This window comes from Trachinotus anak, unplaced genomic scaffold (genome assembly GCF_046630095.1).
Source record: "Trachinotus anak isolate AG129_WGS33_773 ecotype Australia unplaced genomic scaffold, CSIRO_AGI_Tana_v1 ptg000009l, whole genome shotgun sequence".
Taxonomy (NCBI): Eukaryota; Metazoa; Chordata; class Actinopteri; order Carangiformes; family Carangidae; genus Trachinotus; species Trachinotus anak.
In genome coordinates, this window is record NW_027273860.1 from 7910663 (window position 1) to 7928512 (window position 17850).

General features: G+C 41.8%; 2 protein-coding genes across 7 annotated transcripts; one reads left to right on the forward strand and one right to left on the reverse strand.

Moving 5' to 3' along the window:
- The first annotated feature begins 6254 nt into the window (after window positions 1-6254).
- Window positions 6255-10464, forward strand: LOC139625216 (leucine-rich repeat-containing protein 14). Its single transcript, XM_071484991.1, has 3 exons — window positions 6255-6895; window positions 7136-7972; window positions 8796-10464. The coding sequence occupies exons 1-3, from the start codon at window positions 6618-6620 to the stop codon at window positions 9361-9363; spliced, it is 1683 nt and encodes a 560-aa protein (XP_071341092.1). The 5' UTR covers window positions 6255-6617; the 3' UTR covers window positions 9364-10464.
- Window positions 10465-10466: 2 nt separating this feature from the next.
- Window positions 10467-17787, reverse strand: wdr97 (WD repeat domain 97). 6 transcript variants are annotated; one of them, XM_071484985.1, is made up of 21 exons: window positions 17590-17787; window positions 16949-17125; window positions 16277-16854; window positions 15790-15911; window positions 14970-15690; window positions 14732-14880; window positions 14418-14654; window positions 14205-14247; window positions 13971-14103; window positions 13781-13857; window positions 13609-13702; window positions 13358-13516; window positions 12858-13016; window positions 12541-12660; window positions 12290-12460; window positions 12017-12205; window positions 11809-11930; window positions 11503-11671; window positions 10983-11155; window positions 10837-10901; window positions 10467-10748 (listed from the first exon to the last, which is right to left on the reverse strand). In XM_071484985.1, the coding sequence occupies exons 2-21, from the start codon at window positions 17099-17101 to the stop codon at window positions 10567-10569; spliced, it is 3816 nt and encodes a 1271-aa protein (XP_071341086.1). In that variant the 5' UTR covers window positions 17102-17125; window positions 17590-17787; the 3' UTR covers window positions 10467-10566. The 6 variants fall into 6 exon arrangements, with proteins under 6 accessions (XP_071341086.1, XP_071341085.1, XP_071341084.1 ...); XM_071484984.1 differs by having other exon boundaries at window positions 13796-13857; window positions 14205-14295; XM_071484983.1 differs by having other exon boundaries at window positions 12032-12205; window positions 14205-14295.
- Between the last annotated feature and the right edge of the window lie 63 nt (window positions 17788-17850).

Here is a 17850-nt window from a genome sequence, read left to right on the forward strand (position 1 = left end):
GCATGGATACACTTCAACTGGAACACGTGTTCCAGAAACACAAAAATCAGAATAACTTGTTGTAATACATTTAAAATTCTTTAAATTTTATCTCTGGTAAGTTACATTGAGTTGTATCTGGGTTTATTATTATTATTATCTGGAACCCAGAAAACAAGCTGCCCCCACTGCCCCAGACAGACAAAGTGACAAGGAAGTAAAATCCTGCAAGGCATGATGACCTGCCTTGATGAGGGGACTAACTCCACTTCCATTTTGACCCTAAAGAGTGTACTGACATGTAAATGTAAATACAATGTTAAATTTGAAAATGAAATGTGAAATAACTCTTCTATTGTCATTTCAACATGGTCGTGAGTATGGGAAAATGAAAGAGCAAATTGGATTACTGCCTTTTCTCTTTGATTTAGTCAAATAACACATACTGTGGGGTCACATGACTGCTGGGCTGAAAAGCAGCAGGAGCACTGTGGCAGTGACTGCTTATTGTGCTCATGATATGTCTTGTATCGTATAAAAAACATCATGTGGACATGTCAACAGGATTAAAAACTTGATTTCAGTGGAGGGGCTCCTTAAGTGCAGTTCTTGTATAAATGCACTTAATTCCGCCATGACAATAAATCAGCCCTCACAATAAACTACCTAATTAGTAATGTACTTGATGTGAATGATTGTCTCCAGATGACAGATTTTCCAAAATAATGCACCAGATTATTATAAAGTCTTTATGGAGCAAAGAACCTGTCCTTTCTCCTTCTGGTCATTAGCCCTCACAGTAAATTACCTGAATAATTATAGCTTGATTAATGACTAAGAGAGGGGGTGTTCATTAAACAGGAGGAGGTGATTGGTTTTATAATGACAACCCAGAATAGACTCAAAGATAACAGGCATTTTCCTTTACTGTAAATTTCAACTTTAGCACAAAATATTAAACTGAGACTGCAGTCGGTGTGAGAAATAAAAAGGAGTACGACAGCTCACATATTCAAGTGCTGCAATGTATAAATTATGGGGAGAAATTGGCAGAATCCTTGACCATGACAACCCTGTGTTTGTGTGTATGTATGTGTGTGTGTGTGAATAATGAGCTGACACCAGGGCACGAATTCATGGAGCATGTGCTGTAATTGAGGCATTTACATGCAGCCATCGGGGCAGAGAGGCTTTGAGTCTGTGTAGCTTTGGGTCAGCATTCAGACAGTTGCATCCTGCTCAGCACAAGTCATTTCTTTTAACGGCAGCTGCTACACGTGCTGTCGGACCGCTCCCATTCATGATCAGGTAGGAAATGATAAATGCTGCCTTAATAAAGCAAAATGTCAAGGCTTATGGACCTGTGAGGCATCTAACCATGTCTGTGGTTCAGGCTGATAGCTGATTGATGTGGATTCACTGCCGCCATGTTGGACTCATGTTAATCATGTCCAGCCGTGACTGACACTGAGCCTCCTCTTTTATCAGACAAAACACAGTCTCATACAGAATAGCTCATGTTCTGTCAAGTACCAACATGAGCTGGAAAAAATTTCAAGACACATATTCAGTGACACTTTTTATTAAAGAAAAGATCTCTCTCGTGTATTTTATCCATTTTTACTGTCATCTGTAGAGAGAGATAAAGAGATAAATATAATGTTAGTGACACCTTTGTTTCCTCTTTACTCTTTTCCCTTTATCATTATAACAAAACAAAACAAAACAATTGAAGTTGGAAACACTGAGCCTATTACCACTATAAATTTACTATAATATCTGACTCCCATGTCTGCAGCCACTACAGGGAGTAACAGGATATAATTCTGCTCTCATATACAGTGAAGAATTGTAATGTGTGCGTAAAAAGACAGTAATCATTTATAAATATTCTACAAACAGTTTAAGTGGCTACGTGGGCTTGGAGAATTGTGTTTCAGGATGTGAGGAAAGTGACATTTGGTGTATGTGACTTGACATTTCATTGCAGCCAAGCAAGGATAACTTGAAATGTAACATAAAATCTATCACCTGTTCCCAGTCATAATTTACAGCTTTTAAAGACATTTGTGCTTTACATCAAGACTTAACCATAAGTTTACCTGTGAATGATGTACATGAACGCTGTTTGGAAATCGAAAGGTTAAGCACTTGCTTCCCTGGACCATTTGCGTTGTTATTTCTGAGAAGTAAATGGAATCTGCCATTTTTCCTAGACTGCAAGAGAAATATTACACTCAGGTAAAAGCTGAAAACAAAAGGAGAACAGACGGGAAATTAGGCTTCAACAGCAAAAAGTCATTTCAAGCAAACAGAAAGCTAGTTCGCAAATTCATAACTATATAAACTACGTAGCTATCGAATATATTTGAGTTGGGAAGCTTAATGCAAAGGGGATATCTGTATAGGGTAAATGTGTGATGGAAGTGTAGGAGGTAGGAGAGGTCATGGTCCAGCGATGAAGCATCCTTGTAAAATGCAAATTAAGCTGCTGAATGTATACAAAGACAGGCTTAAACTGACACTTATATGACAGGGAACGTGTCATGAGAGCGCTGGGTGCACAACGCGTCTAGGAAATTGAATTTTTTGAGTGAATTAATCAGTGTCCCAGGTGCTGAAATTATGAGCAGAGAATAGTGGTCAAGTGAACAACAGGACTGTATAATTCTGATTCTGACTGACTGGTGGGGAATTAGGGAGACACCGGATCCCCATGTGTGGATATATTGCTATTTGAGCATTTAAAGACTGCAGGAGGAACTGCATGTCGAATTAAATTAAAGAAGATTACTTACAAAAGCTGCAAGGCTCAAAATATGTTCAGTCAGCGTCACTAAAGAATAGGAATAAAGTGTAATGCTAAACTAGGAGGAAAGGCCACAGGGTGCAGAGGGTTGCCAGCAAATCATCTCTCTGGTAACACGCCGCTGTGTTGTTGTTGCTAAAATACAGGTTAGATTCAGTAGAGGCTCCAGAAGCAGAGCCGTTTGTGTGCACACATACAGTATTATACGATGTATGGTGTGCTTTTCAGTCTGTAACGTCCAGTTATAGTTTGTTTTGAATGTTCCTAAGAGGCTCCAGTCTCATTTACAGATTCCTTGGAGGCATTTTTGGGCTGCAAACAAGAAAAGTTTTTGTAAAAGTGGCACGAGAACAAAAAAAGGTGTTTTTTTTTTTTTTTTTTTTAATGTCTTTCACTGTTTTATTTTACAACTGCCCGAAGCTTCTGCTCAGCCAGTCTGCTCAGCATATGGTGTTTATTTCACCAAATTTAGTGTAACAAATTTGGTCTCAATTCAAAATGTATTATATTCCGACAGATCCAGCCTGTATGAAGGGAAAAGCAATCCAAAAACTCATCTTGTTTAATAAGCTGCCCAGTTAACAGTCCACACATTTGAAAATAACAAGGCATATGCACATAATAGACTGCAAATAGAAGGGAATAAACTGCACTATGGAATCAGTGAACCCACATAATGCCATTAAAATTAACTGAAATAATAACGGGCCTTTTCACAGAATAGATTCTGACATAAGAGAGAAGTAAAGGTGTAAATAATAAAACGGATTAAAGCCGAATTCAATTTAGCTCCTTGAGTTTCAGGGTCCTGGTGTTGTGCGTGCAGCCTCACTGTCACACTGTCATGGCCTACTGGGGCACTTGAATAGAACAGAGCCATCATCTGCAGAAGTTTAACCCTCATGGTGCTTTGAAAATCGACTTTACTTCCCCATTGTTTAGGGTCACACAGGCTCCACTGCTGAATGCATGAAAATGATAATAACTGCAAAATCAACCAGATTTCTACTTCAGATATTTTCTTTTCTTCTGGCCTTAATAGATCCTAATACGTTAAAGTATTGAAGTAGTAGGCCTTCCCTTCCCCACAAGTTGTCTTGCAGATTTGATGAGGGTGGCATAATACAGAAATGACCATATATATATATATATGTGTGTGTGTGTGTGTGTGTGTGTGTGTGTGTGTGTGTGTGTGTGTGCGTGTGTGTGTGTCAGCAAATCTATATTCATTGTGCTTGTCAAAAATTCATTCACAGACAGAGACATATAGCATATAACATAGTGACATTACTTACAGTATGTCTGGGGTCATATAAACCCCAACAAGCTAATTGTGATATAACTCCACATTAACATAGACCTGAGGGATTTGAGAAGTGTAGTACTGTGTAAAATACTGCATGGATCTCACAGTAGGTGCAACAAAACTAACAAGGCAGTGAGGGAGACGTCAGTCCAGCACAGTGTCGTACACGCCCACACAGTCCCGAGAGGAGGTCTAACCAGGTGTAATATATAAAAGCACCTGAGTGGGGGTGTCTGGGATCCTCAAGTAAAGATACTCCTCTATTCCAGGTTAATCTCTGATGAATATTTCTCTTGGAAAATGGTAGTATTTTCATCCGTAGTTATCACACACAAAATTAAATGAATAGATAAAAATCAGTCTATACAATGTTGTCTTAAACATTCAGAAATTTCAGTCATAGTCTGAAATGAAGTAAAACTCAGGCACAGTGATTCACCCAGTGGACACCGTAACACAATCAAAGCAGGAGGATTCCCTGTTGTCCCGTCCTAGCTTCCATAAGGTTTTATAACATGATGATGGAAGTGGTATTAAACTGTTTTATATCAAAGGCAGCAGTGATGGGATGGACAAAGATCCCTGCAGGTCGCCTGGAACGACTGCAGCAATAAATTAAGTGAAAGCATGTTTATTTGTGTTGTGTTTGTGTGCGTCTGCTGTTGTGTGAGTGTGTGTGTGAATGTCAATCAGTTATAGCTAAGACCGAAATGTAAAGCCTGAGTGAGCAGCTCAAAGACTGAGTTCCTCCTGTATCTGTTAATATAGTATTCATCATCGTCTTCTGACTCACCACTCACAAACAGAAACACCTCTAATGTCAAGCATGATCATAGACGAAATATGATCACATCACAGATTCACCTGAACAAATTAGAACATATATAGCAGACCTTATTTAATATCAGTAACAGTTAAAAAAAATAGAGGGATGATATAGTAAAAAGGGAAACTACTGATGATTCACAAAATGTCAAACCAGATATTGGTGGAAACATGAAATGGAAAGAGTAACGAAGCCTAACGTTATAAATGACACACAAACTCGCAACTCAATGACCTGCTGAACAACAGAGATGCTTCCTGATGTGTAATTACAAACATCTGTCCTGTCTGTTATATTTGATTAAGAATATAAGGTTGACTGGGAATGTACCAGTCCATGTTTGTGTCTGTTTTTGTTCTGTAGGTGGTGGGCATCAGAGCACCATCAGACTGCCTGATCCTTTAACTCCATCTAGTGGTTCATCCCCTGAGGCTCATTTTAGACAATACAGTGTACAGTGTACATATTTCTATTCTTCCTCGTTGTTTATTTCACCAGAATAATCCACTCGGTATCAATACTGATCTCCAGGGAGGCTCAACACAACAAGACAGTAAGACAGTTAAAACATATCAGTCCACCAGGACAGTGTATTGGGTGTATATTAGTCCTGCCCTGTCCATTGTTTTTTGGTAATATGTATGTCTGGATCATATAAATCATGTCAACTCATCAAGATTAAAGTAACAGAAAATCTAATCTATTCTCTATTCTATTCTCACTGTAAAGCCACCATCTGCTTGGCTTCTGAACTTGTTCCTCAGTCAGTCATAATGAGTAATCAAACTGATTATCACACTGGTTAGAACTTGTACATACTGTGTTTACGTTGGGCTGATCTGATAATGAATAAAAATACACTGTGACATTGCTAATTGTATTTCAGTAAAGAATCTGAATTTCCTTTTAACACTGCCTGGAAGTCAATGCAGAGTCCACCTGTTTTCAGTCGAAGCAGATCAATGCTGAAGCTTCTGAAGGTTAAGGGTCGCGGGCTAAACTTGGCAGCACTGACAGCGCTCCATCAACATGACTGATACCCTAACTAAATCTGAACCTCACGTTTGGATTATTACATAAGTCAAAAACATTTCCTAGTATCACTTCCTTAAACAGGTGTCTTGTTTGGAGGAATATAGCACCTGGTGTTCAGTAATGTAAAACCCTATATGTACACACTCGGTGACAGTAAAACTGCAAATGCAAAAAAAAAAAAAAAAAAAAAAAACCTACACAAAACCAGGAATAAAAGAGCGCAAATATAAGTTTACAGTGCAAAAAGTGCAACTGTGCGCTTTACGCTCTGCAGTCATGACGTGTTGCCTTTACGTGCTGCGTCACAAGTGTGCGTCGGTCCAAATTGTAAACAGTCCTGCTCCAGCTGCAGCTTCCTCACTGATAGTTTGTCGAGTTAGCTAACACGATGTGCCAGCGCCTTGTATTTCACTCGTGAAAAGTTTCCAGTCGTCGCCGCATAGGTTATTACTGTTAATAATCCAAGTGGCTATCAGGTGGCGTTATAAATTCTTATTTGGGGATTAACAACGCCGCATCAAATTGCTGTCATAAAGCTAATCTTAGTCTTTAAGCTAGTTTCTGCTAGCTCACTCTGTGCCTTTGCAGAGAGCAAGACGCACAATTATTTCGGCTTGTGTATATTTTTTTAATGCTGAAAGCTCGCCCTGCCGTGCGCTGAAATGGTGCTTTCGTTGGTGAGCATCTGTGCAAGGGAGGTGGTGAGTGACCATAGCTCGTCGCCTTGCTGGTTGAGGTGGGTGCCCAGGGAGCTGTTCGGACCGCTGCTGGAGGCCGCCTTCACCAGCTACAGACCGCTGGCTGTGGGAGAGCTGGTGCAGAGATGGCCCGAGCGCACCCTGCGTGTAGGAGGGCGGAGGAAACAAGGGCAAACTGCGCCAAATCGACTCTGCATCCAGGCTTTGTTACTTGCTGTTGTCAGAGGACTCTCGGACCAAAGGTGAGTATGTCTGTCCAAAAGGTTTGGATCGTGATCTGCACTCTCGCAGCAACAAACAACGAACAAAGTAAAAGTTGTAGGAAAAAACAAAAGAAAAAAAAAAAAATCTCTTTAAACATTACAATATTTTTGAAAATGTGCACTGATTTGGCTTCTTATAGACTTAAGTATCCCATGTCTAGTTATCAATATTACCTTTGTAATAATAAGTCATATATCTGACCAATTCCTGTTTCCTAGATGTGCGCTGCAAATACTGGACCTCTGTGGGCTCCAAGGAGATGAAGGAGGGATGGGAGACCCGATGGGGGGCTGGTCTCTCACTGTAGCTCTCTGCACCATGGTTGTTCAGGCTAGAGCTGGAGCGCAGAGGGCACAGAGGAGAGAAGGAGAGCAGGAGAGGAAAAGGTTCTCGGCCCTGGAGAGAGAAAAGGATATAAAAAGAGAGAGGGGGCAACGGAAGAGGGTAAAAGAACCTAATGGTGATGAGGCAAGCAATGACAGTGAGAGGATGGCATTATTGGAGGTTTCGGGTGGAGAGGAAATGGTTAAGGGAGTCAGGAGGAGGATGGAGATAGAGAAGAAAAGAGATGGCACATTTGCAGGTTTAGCAGGCTGCAAAAGGGAAAATGAGGAAAAAGATCTAGGAAGTGATGTGTTGGTGCACGTGAGAGCTGATCTCTTTGTTAATGCTCGATCTTGGGATCGTGTTCGTGTGGCTCTCAGCACATCGGGACCTCTCAAGCTGCAGTGCAGATACCTTCGTGTGGAGGAAATCTCTGTGTCAAGTATCAGGACTCTGCTAGACCTCCTGCCTCACCAGGGGTTCCTAGGCATCGATGTTCGCTACAGCAGCCTCGGGGTGGCTGGCTTTGCTGAGCTGCTGCCTCTGCTCTCCACCTTCCCTGCGCTGAACTCCCTTCGGCTGCACTACTGTAACTTGGACTTTCGCCGAGACAACCCTGGCCAAGAGGAGGCACTGAGGGACCTGTCACAGGGTTTGGCACAGCTACAGGAGCTGCGACGCCTCAGCCTCACTGCACTGCGCCTGCCAGGACAACTTCGTGTGCTGCTCAGGTTTGTCATAGATTCCTGTTAAACTTGAACACTAATCTGTAACATTATATCTAAGACTTTTCATGCGATGTCAAATTTTCCTCTAAGATAGTATCTGACAAATTTTAATTTAATTCCCAGACTGCAAAGTAATTATTATACAGTACTTTATATTTGTCCACTTAGATTCATGAAACTGGAATGTAAATCTCTAATGAAGTTGAAACAGTTCCTAAGTTAGGTAATAATAGATTAGTCAAAAAATAATGAACTCTTTTGATATGTGATTAATCAATTAATTAAAGTCATTTTAAACAAAAATGCAGATAGATTGCAGGTTCCACCCTTTTAAATGTGAGGATTTTCTTTATCTTTATATGATAGTAAACTGAATGTCTTTGAGTTTCAGACTACTAGTCACACAAAACAGGCAATGTCTGACACAAGAATGATGTGATCAACCATTAATGAAAATAATCATTAGTTGTGGCCCTAATCTATAACTACTCAAATTAAAAGTGAAGTTTTTGAAAATTGGTGACCTATATGACTCCTTAATTTAAAACATGTCTGCCCAAACTAACAGACATATTTCAATTTAAGAGATTGAAGACAATCAGCCCTTTATAATTAGTTTAGTTAAGTTTATTTGACACAGTGAGAGAGAGGATCCCAGTGGTAACATGAGTTCCCTACAAATGTGGCCTTTGAGACACTCAGGAGCTCTTATAGACCTCACTGGATGTGGGTGCATGGCTCTTTCTCTAACTAAACTACTTTGCAATACTCTAATGATTATTTGATTTGAGTAATAAATGTTTTGTCCTTCCCTCTTTTGTTACAGTTCACTGCCTCAGCCTCTGGAGATCCTGGAGCTGCCATATTTGAGCCTGAGTCCAGCTGACCTCGCCTATCTGTCCTGCAGCCACCATGCTTCCACGCTGCAGCAGCTGGATCTAAGTGAGAACCGTCTGGATGAAAACACCCTGCCCTCTATTCGCCGCCTCCTCTCCCAGGCTTCCAGCAGCCTGCAGCACCTCTCTTTAAGTGGCTGTGGCCTGACTGACGGCCTGCTGCGGCTCCTGCTGCCCACACTGGGAGGCTGCTGCGCCCTCAAGAGCTTGGCTTTGGCCCTGAACCCGCTCTCCATGTCTGGCCTCACAGACCTGGTGAGGATGGCTGTGCGAATGCCCTCCCTCCGTCAGTTACTGTACCCCAACCCCCTGGAAGACTACCAGCCGGGACTTCCTGACCTGCCCTCCAGTGCTCAGCTCTTAGACTGGCCTCTGGATGAAACCACAGACATCAACATGACCAGCAGCCTGCTCAACAGGGTGGTAATAGACGGGGGGCGCTCTGACCTCTTCCTGACCTGCGACCTGCTCAATTATGATAAAGACTTGGTGGACTAGAGCAGAAGTCAGGAAGCACACTGGTGATTTTAGGTTCACTCGACATACAAGAGCAATGTACAATCAAATTGTCATGCTAAATATGATGTAGTATTTTTTTTTATCTGTTTCTTATCTATCTTTTATCACTGTGAGTGTCATGTGAAGGATTTAACTCTTCATTAATGCTTTTTTCTTTTACAGATACATAACTGCTGGTAGCAAAACAGTAATCAAAAGAATACCAAACTCTTCAAAGGCCCAATAATCACCAAATCAACAGGTTTGTTCTTGTTGGCAGGTTGAATGTAATCATCAGACGATCAGAAGAAAACACTAATTTTGAAAATGTAAATGTTGGCCTGATGTCAGAGCAAGGGACGATGTTTGTTCCTCCTGGGATGTTGGACTGTATGGTTCTAAAGATTTGTTTGACAAATGTACGGATGGAAATGAGAAAATAACCTTGGTGGAGGAACTAAATACCATGTTTCAATTAAAAGGTGCTCTACTACTAACAAGTTCACTTGTTGACTGTATAAATTACACATTGTTGCATATGAGTCACTGCTGGGTTTGTACCAAAAATTAGTTGTTACTGTATAATAAGGTTACCAGGATACTTGGGATACAAAGATTAACATCTGCTGGGTCAGAGGTCACAGTCCATCTGTCCCTGTGCCTTTTCATCAGTCACTTTCTTTATACAAGGCACAGATCCAAATATCGGCTCACCTCGCCCACTACATGTGCATACTGCAAATCAACAACTAATGCTGAAGTGGTCAACTTTATAGTATGTGTTTGCTAAATATTTGCATAATTTTCCTTTAAATGGGAAATGAATGGAACTTATTTGAATTTTGTACCAATTAACTGAGTGGATTTTTTTTATTAAGTCATGTATTCTTATATTTGTGCTGTTTTACTCTATTTGTCATACAATCATTTCTTCAATATCTGTTTTAAAATGTTCAGGATTGTACTTTTTGTATTCATTCCACTTGTATATCGAGTCAAAAAGTATCACCATTATCAGGAAATGAATGTACCAAATCACCTTTCTACCACATGAATGCATTTACATACTGTAAGCCACAGAATAAATCAGTCAAAGCAAAATTTCAGAGTCATTTAATTATTGAAAATAATGAACACATTTCCAAACAATGTTTGTTATATGTCTCATCTGGTGTTAATGGGAATGTTACAGACTAAGAGGCATCATCTGTAGTACTCTACATACGACTGCTGTTGGATGAAGTAGCGGCGAGTCGAGGTCTTCAGCCAGTCCTCGTCTGAGTAGGTGCGAAAGGGGCACAGGGTGACTCGAGATAATGGCAAAGAGATGAAATTTGGGAAGCGCATGAGGAAGGGACGGTTTCGCAGGGGAGGTAGAATTATTCCTGTATGACAAGAACACATTAGGCGATTAAAAATAAATTTACTTTTTACAATTAAACCGTTGATTTAAGCAGAAGACTGAAGTGTTACCTGGCGGCCTGCGAATCCTGGCCATGCTGTAAGTCTCTCCTAGACGAATGATTGGCTGAGAACTACTACACAGACAAAAAAGTAAAAATGTGTAATAATCTACCATCATCAGAGGAAACCACTATATGTGTGTGACTTCTACATACCAGTCATATAGGGGCAGAAGTACAGTGTTTTTACGACCAGAAGGTGCAACACATCGAGCCTTTCTGTACTCCTCTTTTTGCACAAAACAGAAATAATTCAGCACATCCACCACACTGCAGGATGGCGGGTTCCAGCTTTCTGTACTCCCGAGGTACAGATACCTCTTGTGATCCTGGAAAGAGAGGCAAAGCAGTTAATCACTTACAGTAGCGTGCCAAAACCAGCCCTGCCAGTCAACAACACTGTGACAAGCTCTCATGTACTCCTATTTAGAGGAGTTCAGGTCACAGTAAAGGACATTAGAAGCAAGGGGAGATCTGATGTACGGGGGAGGGGGGGGGGGGGGGGGGGGGGGGGGGGGGCTCTCAGTTTTCAAACACCTGTTCTGTCCTTTTGTCACACTTAAAAATACTCTAATGGACGGTGATAACGATGAGGAAAAATGTTTCATTTTTTCCATATGTAAAAAACAAAATGGAAGACAGAGAAATTAAGAACTGAATAAAACGTGTCTGTTACTTTGTATTTGGAGATCCATAACTCCAGCCAACTATCTGCTCTGTCGTGGAGGTTTTTCCAGATGTTGCGCTGATCCTGCAGCTCCGACTCCCAGCTCTCCAACTCTGGCTGCAGCCACTGCTCGGCCTCATCTACACCTAATATAGTCAGCATGCGCAGCACTGGTTCCCTATGGACAGAACAAAAGGATAATAAAAACTTTGTCATTCCAAAAAGTTAAATGACACTTGACACCTATTAGACTGAATAGAAAGGTTAAGTGGCTTGTATCGTCACTGATTGCTATTTTAACATTGAGGAACTCACCGGAGACCCAGTTTTTTAAAGGCCAGCAGAGTAAGAAGCTTTTTCACGAGGTCATAACTGGCAGATTTCAGACGCATCAACAGATTCAACATTTCAACAAGCACCGACCGTTCCAAAGGTGACTGAAAAACACATACAAAAATTGGTCACAACCTCATAGCCCACGTCTTCAAATGCAGTGACAGTCTTGATCCTGGACATACAGTACCATTTTTGGTCTTACAAATTTAGGCACTAAGTCAATGAGGCCTTGGTAAAGCTTGTCTGTGTTCTGTAAGAGTCCTTGGCTGCGCAGGGTCTGCAGCGCAGCGAGGATCTTCATTTTGGATGCAGTACTGTTTAGATGGCCCAGCAGCTGCAAGGAGAACTCCTCTGGAGACAGGGTGCTTGGGATACTCTGCCCACAAACATACACTCATCAAGACTGAAACTTGGAGCAACTTTATCACTGTGCATCGCAGACATCTTTGTAACAGCTTACCTTTTTATCAGGGAACAAGTCTCTAAACCAGTCTGCATCTGCAAACTGTTTGAGGAACGTTGGCACCTCAGGGCTGGGCGGGCACGGTGTTGGGGTCCTTGGACGAGGAGGAGGAGGAGGTGGAGCAGGTTTGGGTTTGGGTTCCTCTATTGGAGGAATGATCTCTGGAGGCTACAGGGACAAGTTGCATACAGATGAGAACTACTGTTTTGGTGTCATGTGTTCTTTTGTCTTCTATAATATGCCCCTACCGCTTCATCCTCCTCCACCACGATGGGTTTCTTGGGTATGACTCTCTCAACAGGCCGTGTCTTCACTTTCTTTACAGTCTTTGGTTTAGAGCTGGGCACTGGAGCCTTTTCCTCCTGCCGCTGCACAGTTAGAGGAAAACTTTGCTTCCTGACACACTTATTTCTGGACAACACAAGACTGCACATGCCAATTAACAGGGGAAATCAAATAAAGTCTATTGAAACTGTAATTTCTACTGCAAATTTCAAATTTCATTTAAACATAACTCCAGGTTGAAGAAGAGCAAGGATTTGATCATCATGTTGACAGTTCATACCTTCTTTTTCTTCACAATCACAGGAGTGATCAATTTAGGTTCAGGGCGGACGTCCTCTTTTAATGGAGGAGGAGGAGGAGGAGTTTTACAGGGCTTCTTGTTGCTTGGTTTCGGACAAAATGAAAATGTATCTGGCTCGAAGGAGTCCTCCAAATCAATCTGAAAACACAGCATAACACCATGAATGATATCCAGCAGTTCTCTGGACCAAATGAAATGCATAAAACATTTAAATAAAACAACTGATTCCTGAAAAATCTGGCAAAAATAGTACCACATCTGCATCATGCAAATGATCCTAAAAAAAATATGAGTTTTAGACAAAATGTGCTTGTAGATTAATGTGTTCACCTAAATACTGAAAAATGAGTGTCTTATAATATCTTTAAGCTGATGCACATAGCAGCTAGTTTCAAACTGATACTTTGTATTAATTACTTGGAAGAAGTCAGTATCTTCTAGAAAGCGCTGAAAAGAAGCAGGTAAAATAAGTGGGAGACCTTAATATTGGGGGGCAGGCCATATAATATTTTCATGTAATGGTCAAAAGCCTCTTTCTTGGTTTGCTTTGTGCTGAGAGGTTTCACTTTTTTGCACTTCACTGTGCCTTGCAGGAGTGCAGACAGGTCCATGTTTGAGATCAGTAAACTCTCATACTCCTAGAACAAGACAGATAGAAAAAATATTTGACATGTCTTTTTCAGAGCTTTATTGACATTCACTGACTCAAATTCCACCATTTCACACTCACCTTCTGTCTCCACATGGCTTCGGTCAATAATTGATCGGTCGCGTCTGTTTCCATTTCCGATTCCTCTTCCTTGTTTACGGCAGTGTCAGATGTCCTGTTTGTTTGTACATTATTTATTGGGTTATTCTTTTGTATTGTATTCTTTATAATATATAATATGAATACTTCTTACTTTCTTCTGACGCACATTTCTTTATTCTCAATAATAGGCATGTCAGGAAGAGGCTCAGCACAATAAGCGTAAAGCAGCTGTGAATTAAAAAAATGGGAATAAAGAAAAGTTTTTTGCAGCTTTGTTTAAAAAAACATCCCAATCATTCATACATCATTCAGCCACACTTCTGTGCAAGCTGGCTAGTTACCATTTGTTGGTATTTGTATGGCAGGAACTGTGCACAGTTCATTCTGTACAGGTCTCCTCTGATGCCCAGGAACAGTTCCCCTCCAAACCCACCATAAGCCAGACACTCAGGCACCGTGTTGAGCTGGAGTGTCCTGGAGTGGTAACAGAGACATAAATACAAACATTACTTTAATACTGTATGCTTTTCCCATCTGACATGCTTAGGGATTAATGCCATGTAATGAACTCTAACCCGATGAGGTGATTCTCCTCATTCCAGATATGCACTGTCCCATCTAAACTGCTGGAAACAAATACATCCAGATCAGGACACACACACAGACCTGCAAAAAAAAAACAAAACGAGCAAACATCCAGTCACTTGCAAACATACGCTCATTCACAGACAATAAAACGTAATGCCCAACAAATAATCAATTCATTGTGGACAAGTTTTCTCTGTGACCTGTGAAGTGGTCTAAATGTCCGTCTCTGGGTGGCTGACCGGCAGGGCTCTGGTTGAACAGGTTAAAGTGCATCAGACTGTAGATGCCACTGTTGGGATCTTGAAAGGTCAGAGCCAGCTGAGGCCCCAGTGCTGCCAGGTAGACATGAGGTTGACCACAGTGCAGGCTCAGCTGTTGGCTGAGACACTCTTGGATGTAGGGGCTCACCTTCCACACCACCACTGTCAAGTCCTCACCTTAAGGATTTGGGTACAGTGGTTAAGTCATCACTGAAGGGGAATAAAAAACTGATGAAGTTACACTGGAAAAATACCTGTGGAGAGCAGACAACCATTCTCAGGATACACTTGCACCGTGGTGACCTTTTGGCCGCTGTGTGCTGGCGCCCTGTACAAGACCTTCCCATTATCCAGCGTTAAAACACTCACACAACCTCCATTTTGGCCAAGTATGATCAAAAACCTGTCTCAAGCACAGAAGGACAATACCATTTGCTCCCATGAGGATCCTTTGGCACTACGGAATATTTTCTTTGAAACGAAAATGCTCACCTATTCTTGGCATCATGCAGAGCTGCCTTGTTCCTGTGACTGCACCCTCTTCTGTCCTGTAAACTCCTCCACTCCTCTAAAGCTGTCTGGATTTCAGCCACATAACTGTAGAGTACCAGGCAGCAGGGCGGGCCAGGGATGGGCAGATTCTGGGCATCATTCCTTGTCACATGGTCCCGCTGCTGCCAGGGCCCCTGGCCTCTCCCCTTCCACTCTTGCATCAAAGTGATTGGATTAGTGAGTGTGTTGGCTTGGATCACTGTACCTGCCTCAGTTAGGGCCAACAGAATCTCTTTGTGCAGGCAGTAGTCAGCACACAAAAGCCTCTGATATGCCTTGAAAGAAGTCAACACTGCTCCTGTTTCTGCAGCCACCAGAGCAACATCACTGTCCCCGCTGACACAGAGCACTCTTCTAGGGTAAGGAGCAGGGAAGGGTGAGACCAGGATTTGTCTCAGTGGGGCTCCTTCATCCTTTTTGAGTTTACAGTGGAGGTTGTACAAGTTTCTTATGGTCCAGAAGTCCACTCCCTGGTGAGAGAAGGAAAAGAAGGTATCTCCCTTTCTAGTGCCTCCTATGCACAAAAGAGGGGTTTTCTGCTCTGTGTGGACACAGTCAATCACATCGCCCTCTTCCACATTCCAGCAACGGATGGTACAATCCACAGAGGCTGATAAGAGCATGTGTAGTTCAGAGCAATAGAACAATGAGTTCACCACACCTGGACACAAAGAAATAAACACAGAGCAGATATGATTCAACAAGTAGTCCAATCATTAAGAGAAAATTAATGGAAATAAGTCACAAGTCATAAATTTACCGTTATGTCCTACAAAAGCCACACGTAGCTCCCAGTCTGGACCCCACACTCTAATGGAGCGTTCTTCAGAAGCAATGATCAAACAGTCGAGTTGAGAGCAGTACACTATTGCAGTGATATCGCTGTAGAACACAACTTGTAAATATTAAAGCTGACAAATTCATATTCATGCTCAATTCAAATTCAGTCTAAAAGATGTCACCCTCCAGCAATTATTAGGTGTACCCATGTAATCTATTGTAATTTAATATGACAGCTCAGAAATGTGTAAATTGAATGATATGTTTTTTACTGAGGTTGTAGTTAAAGGTGGTGTTGTATTGGAATACATTATATCTTTGTCCCCCCCATTTACAGACATGTAACAAAATGACTGTGAACATTATAGCCATCATAAATGTAGAAAACTGTATTGGACCACATTAGACTGTACAGGTGTACCTAATAAAGTGCCCACTGAGTGTATAGAACGTGCAGCCATACACACCGAGAGCAGAGATCCCTCTTGTGCTCCAAAACCTTTCCGACGTCCAAGTCAACCACTGTCAGGACCTGCCCACACACAACGAAGGCCCTGTGGGGCCTGTCAGATCGTGGAGGTGCCAATGCCATGTGACTGAAAGTACTGCTGTGCAGCCCCTCCTGTATCTTCACCTTGCACCTCATGAGCCTCACCGACCACACACACACATTCCCCACACCTGCAGTCACCAACTCTGAGGAGTGCTCTGCAGGCTGGCACACACGTATGTCCAGGGCATCATGAGCAGCATCCACGGGGCGTAAGTCACGGTCCAGAAGTGTGAAGATGGGACCCGGGCCCCAACCTACCACACAACCAGAGATCTTTGTGGTAGTCAGGCCCATGAAGAGGAGGTCTACTGAGGAAGTCTGCTTGCGGCCATCAGCGTTGTAAAGGCAGACTGTGTTGTCTGAATGGAGGCTAATGAATGCTGCAGTAGCCTCAGAATACATCATGAAACGCACAGGACTGTCGCAGGAGAAATGCTGTACGCAGTAGAGACTATGAGTGAACACATGCTTCTTGCTCTCGGAGTGTATTACCTACAGAGACAAATAAAGGGCATATAAAGGTGTGTAAGGCATCTAAAAGTGCACACAAAAGGTCAGCAACCTATCACTCAAAGGCACAGCCTACCTTGCCAGTAGCTCGCTTCACATCCTGTTTGAACAAATACTGCTTTCCAAGTGTTTTTCCATTTGATGTCTCACTTCCTTGAGACAGCAGCCTCTGGGTTGGACTGGGGCAGAGTACTATTGCTGTCAGGCTCCCCGCTCCTGGGGCCACCATCTCCACCAGTGTCTACACAGGCCTCTGTTGCATCCAATGACGTGAAGTTTATGTGAATGCCTACTTTAAAACTGTCTTTAAAAGTATAAAAACAAATCACAAGTGATCTCAGCACCTGTCAAACCAGCTGCAATTACTGATTTATAATTTACCCCTTTTTCACTATTGTCTGACATTTTAAACCCAACAACAGCCCGATTAAGTATAGAAAATAATCAGCTTTTTACTCCTCATTGAGCTGTTTATCAAGTGTCATTCTCATAGTCTCACTTTGTTTTAAGGTCCTCTATGAAAACGATGATTTATAAAATTAGGTACAACTTAAACGATGGCTAAACTAAGTTCAACTTTGTTTACCCCCCACAAACTAGTTGGTATGTATTCCGGACGCAGTAGTGGTATGTAATCTATAACATGTGGTGTTATTTTTGCGGAAAACAATGAGCTAAACTAGCCTAAGTTTGCTGAAAGTTATTTATCTTACTTACTTTTCAGCTTCCTGCTTTGAAGAACTCGGTCCTTGTTGCTAGGTAACGGGTCGCTCGGCTACATCCATGGCGGCAGGTCGCAAAACTTTGAGTTCAACCATAGACTGTATATAAAAATGTAAATAAATAATAAATAAATAAATAAATAAATAGAGTTCAACCAGCAAATTTAAGGCCTTACTTTCCTCGGAGGACAGCAAAACTATGTCCTGAGTATTTTTATTTGGAAATTTGGAGGTTTTAGGAAATTAATAAATATGT